Genomic DNA, 5,991 nt, shown 5'->3' with positions numbered 1-5,991 from the left:
ATTGCGTATCTTTACATATACATATATACATATATACATATATACATATATACATATATACATATATACATATATACATATATACATATATACATATATACATATACATATTCATGGATATATACGTATACATATACATATTCATGTATATATACGTATTGCTATACCATCTCCTGCATACTGATCACGTATGGGTGTACTTATTACGTATCTGTATACATATACATATACATATTTATTTTATTTATTTATTTTATTTATATATATTCTCCTGCATACTAGTCACGTACAGGTGTACGTATTGCGTATATGTACATATACATATTCATATACATATACATATTCATGTATGTATATATACATATATTTTATTTATTATACATATATATACAAAAATATAAATATAAATATAAATATAAATATATAAAATTATAATTTATTATTTATATTTATAATTTATATTTATTTTTATATAAGCATGTACAACGTAATAGAATTAATATTCCTAAACCCTAAACCCTAAACCCTAATAAACCCTAAAAAAGGGTTTAGGGTTTACATAAACCCTTACCCATTATTCCTGCAGACAAGAAGAGTGTTTCCCTTTAATGTTGCAGCAAAATTAGCAGCAGCATGGAAATTCCCTCGCTTGCAGCACCTAAACCCCAAACCCTAAACCCTAAACCCTAAACCCTAAACCCTAAACCCTAAACCCTTGAAATTGTTAAATACTCAACCCAATCACTCTATTTTGTACTCCAATAGCTGCTACGTCATAAACCCTAAACCCTAAACCCTAAACCCTGAGAAAGGCTATGAATATTTAGGGTTAAGGGAATGCGAATTGTATCAAACCCCTAAACCCTAAACCCTAAACCCTAAACCCTCACCCTCTCCGAAGAAACCGACAGCAATTCTCTTCTCATTGCCAAGACGGAAGGCATAACCAGCACCCATACTGTGGGGTACCTGAACAACAAACCCTAAACCCTAAACCCTAAACCCTAAACCCTAAACCCTAATTGCACTGCGGGCGGTATATGCGAGAAACAGCAACAAAAAGAGTAAAAAAAAGAAAAAAAAGGGTAAAAAGAATAAAAATGATAAAGAAGCAGAATAAAAAAAAAAAAGAATAGAAATAATAATTAGGGTTTAGGGTTTAGGGTTTATAAACAAACTTGTGTAGTAAGAGGAGTACAAATAGTATGTAGACCTATATCATGCTTAGAATAAGAAATAGGCATTTGTCTCCCTTTTCCTTCGTCTCTTTTATTACTTAATAATTGTCCTAATATATCCTGGACAGTAAACCCTTTCATTAATAATACACCCAATTCCCTGTACATATTCATATCTCTAAACCCTAAACCCTAAACCCTAAACCCTAAACCCTAAACCCTAATTTTCGTCCAAACCCTAAACCCTAATAAAAAATGAGATAACATCTACAGAGCCTAACTAATATATCTTGAACAGTAAACCCTTTTTATTAATAATACACATAATTCTCTATATATAGACATATATAAATAAACTAAACCCTAAACCCTAAACCCTAAACCCTAAACCCTAATAATACCTGTATTGACAGAAGAGATGATCTTCTGGTTGTAGGGCTTTACCAATTCCTATTTGTGTTGCTTCTTCTCCTTGATTCTGTATATAAAAGGAGAAACGGCCTGTACACCAGCAGCAGCAGCAGCAGCAGCAGCAGCAGCAGCAGCAACAGCAACAGCAACAGCAGCAGCAGCGGGAGCAACAGAGATAAGAAACACATATAATACCATCAATATAAACACTAAAAAAACAGCAAAAAAACAGCAGCAGCAGCAGCAGCAGCAGCAGCAACAACAACAACAGCAACAGCAGGAATAATAGTATGAATATATCCAATATAAAGAATAAGGAAGAGATATATAATTTAGGGTTTAGGGTTTAGGGTTTAGGGTTTTTATAAGTAATAAAATCATAAGTATAGATCTATAAACCCTAAAAAACAAAGAAAAACATAACAACAACAACAACAACAACAACAACAACAAGAACCATCAGCAGCAGCAGCAGCAGCAGCAGGAGCAGCAGAAGGAAAGATAAATTACCTTGTCTTTGTACACTATATAGCATATTATCCCATATACTTAATTGTACCATTTGTTTATATAAATAAATAGTTTCTTCCTTATTAAAGGGAGAGGACCAACCCTCCTCTAGTAAACCCTCAGGGGTCAAAACCCTAAAGATAGGAATAAGAGGAGAATGTTTATTTATATCTAATTTAGGACTAAATTCTGTTCTTAATAAACCCTCATGATATACTTGTGTCCTTGATGATGTTACTTGCGTCCTTATTGATGTTCTTCCTCCTCCTGCTGCTCCTGCTGCTCCTGCTGCTGCTGCTGCTGCTGCTGAGGGTTTTTTTAAGGGTTTATTATTATTATATGCTTGATGGGGGAGAGAGGAACATAATGTTGTTATATTATTATATGGACAGTAAACCCTAAACCCTAAACCCCAAACACTTCTTGATTTAGGGTTTATATTTCTCATCTGTCTTGTTAAATATATAGACATCTTTATATATATATATATATATACACAATTATATTAGGGTTTAGGGTTTAGGGTTTAGGGTTTATTTAGGGTTTATATCCTTTTTTATTGAGTTTATAATCCTATTATTATCACATAGATATACAATATCTAGGGTTTAGGGTTTAGGGTTTAGGGTTTAGGGTTTTTTATTATAGCGCTATTCACGCTAATGATGATACAAGAAGAAGAAAAGACGAAGAAAAGAAACAAACGTGCTAACGAGGGTTTAGGGTTTAGGGTTTATTAGGGTTTATTAGGGTTTATTAGGGTTTATTAGGGTTTATATGAGTCATAAAAAAGAATAACTTGCTTATTATGAACATCATACATACAATGATAAACCCTAAACCCTAAACCCTAAACCCTAGTGGCAGTGTGTGTGTGTGTGCTGCTGCTGCTGCTGCTGCTGCTGCTGCTGTGTCGCCTCTCACCTGCATGCTGTTGCTGCTGCTGCTATCATTATAACCTCTGCCTCCTATATATAAACCCTAAACCCTAATAAACCCTTATATATAAACCCTAATAAACCCTAAACCCTAATTTATTTTTCTTGGCTTTTTTTTATTTGCCTCTAATGCTTCTTTACTAAATACGCTGCTGCTGTCTTTGCTGCTCTCAGCCGACAGCAGACAGACAGCAGACAGCAGCAGCAGCAGCAGCAGCAGCAGCAGCAGCGGCAGGAGATAGCAGCAGCAGCAGTAGTAGTAGTAGTAATATTATTAATATTATTAATCGTTGTAGGAATAAATTGGGTCTATCTTCTGCTGCTATTGGTGCTGCTGCTGCTGCTGCTGCTGGTGCACTTGCTGCTGCTTGGCTATTAAGAGCAGCAGCAAAGCTGCTAGCAGCAACAGCAGCAAAACATAAACATAAAGAAGCTCAGGTGTATGGGCATCTCCATTCCCTTGATGCAACATTTAGATCCTTAGAGGAAGCAGACCCTAGCAGCAGCAGCAGCAGCAACAGCAGCAGCAGCAGCAGCAGCAGCAGGAAAGGTAGCAGCAAAGGTGGTAGTAGTAGCAGCAGTGGGAAAAGCAACAGCAGCAGCAGCAGCAGGAAAATAAGCAGCAGCAGCAAGAAAAACAGCAGCAGCAGCGGCAGCAAAAACAGCAGCAAGGATAATGACGAGAGCAGCAGCAACAACGATAAAGACAAGGGCAGCAGCAGCAGCAACAGCAGCAGCAGCAGCAGCAGAGGCAGCAAGAAGAGCAGCTAGGTGCTGCTAATATTCTTGCTGCTTACTGCATGCAGCAATTGGTGTCTCCTTTCTGCAGCAGCAGAAAAGGGAGACAAATAAAATAAATATATTTATGTTTATTTATTTATAATTAATTAAATATAATTATATTTATTTATTTATTTATTTATTTATTTATTTATTTATTTATTTATTTATTTATTTATTTGTCTCCTTTTTAAGTGTCTCCTTTTTAGTAGACAATTGTCTCCCCTCTATTGTTTCAAGCAGCAGCAGCAGCAGCAGCAGCTGCAGCTGCTGCTGCTGCTGCTGCTGCTGCGGTTGCTGCTGCTGTAAGTAAATAGAAGCAGGAATAGCAGCAGCAGCAGCAGCAACAGCAGCATCTGCTGCTTCTTGGCTCGGAGGGTTGGTACCCCCCTCCTGTAAACCCTAAACCCTAAACCCTAAACCCTTTTTTTTTTATCTTTCTTTGTCTCCTTTTTTTTGTTGTTTTTTTTTTATATAAATAAGAAGAAGCAAACAGCAGCAAAAAGAGGAAAAGGGTTTATAAATAAATATATTTATTATACAGCAGCAGATAGTAAACCCTAAACCCTAATTAGATCATAAACCCTAAACCCTAAATAGATCCCTAAACCCTAAACCCTAAACCCTACTATATAATCTCTTATAAAGAGTCTCCTACAAATGGCTGCCTCTTTGCTGCTGTCGATACAATTGCTGCTGCTACTGCTGCAGCAGCAGCAGCAGCAGCAGCAACAGCAGCAGCAGCAAGGAGGGAATAGAGACAAAATAAACAAAACAACAACAAATTAGCGTTTGTTGCGTTAACTCAGCAACAACGACATCTGGTCTGCTGCTGCTGCTTCTGCTGCTGCTGCTGCTGCTGCTATTTCTGCTGCTGCAGCAGCAGCAACGGGAGGAGGTGAGGCAGCAAGGAAATACTGCTGCTGCTGCTCCTGCTGCAGCAGCAGCAGCAGCTAGCTAGCAGTGTTAAATATATATATGTCTCTCTATTGTAGCAGCAGAGATTGCTGCTTATGCTGCTGCTGCTTCTGCTGCAGCAGAGGTATCCGCAGCAGCAGCAGCTGCTGCTGCTGGTGTATCCCCTTCAGCAGCAGCAGCAGCAGCAGCAGCAGCAGGAGGTGATTCTCCTGCTGCAGGAGACTCCGTCGTAACATTATCCTCAGGACGTCCCTAAACAAACAAACAAACAAACAGCAGCAGCAGCAGCAGCAGCAGCAGCAGCAATAAGATAATAATAAATATCCTCTATTAACAGGAGACAGTAGTCTGTATCTATTGCTTCCTGCTGCCTATCTGCTGCTGCTCCTCCTGCCTCTCTCCTGCTGCTGCTACTCCTCCTTCTCCCTCTCTCCTACAACAACTACCCATACACCTACTCCTGCTGTTACTCCTAGTGCTGCTGCTGCTGCTGCACCATCAGCAGCAGCAGCAGCAACTCCCTACTGTGCATTCAGCCGCATACTCTGTCTATTTACACAATCTAAATCCCCTATAACCCCTACTACAGCAGCAACAGCAGCAGCAGCAGCAGCAGCAGCAGCAGCAGCAGCACGAGCATAAATCATGGGGATAAGCAACAAACATCAGCAGCATCAGCAGCAACAGCAGCAGCAGGATAAACAGCAATAAATAAACTTACTGTACATTCAGCATTATAATCAGTTAATTTACAACATTTATATCCCCATTTATTTGTATATTTATTATAAAAAGATCCATAGATAGATGTATGATTATTTATGTATATATCTTCCTCATACTTAGATTTTGTTAATGTACGCTCCCTTCCTCTTATTATCCTGTATATATACATATATATTTATTTATTTATTTATTTATTTATTTATTTATTTATTTATTTTTTTAGTTTATTTATTTATTTATTTATTTATTTAGTTATGTTGTTTATTCATTTATTTATTTATATATATATTTGTTTATTCTTTTTATTTATATACCTATTATTGTACTATTTATATTAATAAATAAATAAATAAATAAATAAATATAATTAATTAATTAATTAATTAATTAATTAATTAATTAATTAATTTAATTAATTAAATAACTAATTAATTTAATAAATAAATATAATTAATTAATTAATTAATTAATGTATAATTACCTAGCATCCTTAGAGTATTCAACATAGGCCACTGTTTGTGCATAAATAA

At 36.5% G+C, this 5,991-nt stretch overlaps 1 protein-coding gene across 1 annotated transcript; it reads right to left on the bottom strand.

The window, feature by feature from the left end:
* Positions 1-741: 741 nt before the first annotated feature.
* EMWEY_00054560 (mitochondrial branched-chain alpha-keto acid dehydrogenase E1, putative) lies at positions 742-2,124 on the bottom strand (the record flags this gene model as incomplete). Its single annotated transcript, XM_013480137.1, has 5 exons — positions 742-765; positions 891-969; positions 1,277-1,354; positions 1,580-1,679; positions 2,100-2,124. The coding sequence occupies 5 exons, from the start codon at positions 2,122-2,124 to the stop codon at positions 742-744; spliced, it is 306 nt and encodes a 101-aa protein (XP_013335591.1).
* Positions 2,125-5,991: the final 3,867 nt, after the last annotated feature.

The sequence above is a fragment of the Eimeria maxima genome, genomic scaffold (assembly GCF_000499605.1).
Source record: "Eimeria maxima Weybridge genomic scaffold, Emw_scaff1655, whole genome shotgun sequence".
In the NCBI taxonomy this organism is placed as follows: domain Eukaryota; phylum Apicomplexa; class Conoidasida; order Eucoccidiorida; family Eimeriidae; genus Eimeria; species Eimeria maxima.
This window is presented reverse-complemented; position numbering and strand designations above follow the sequence as displayed.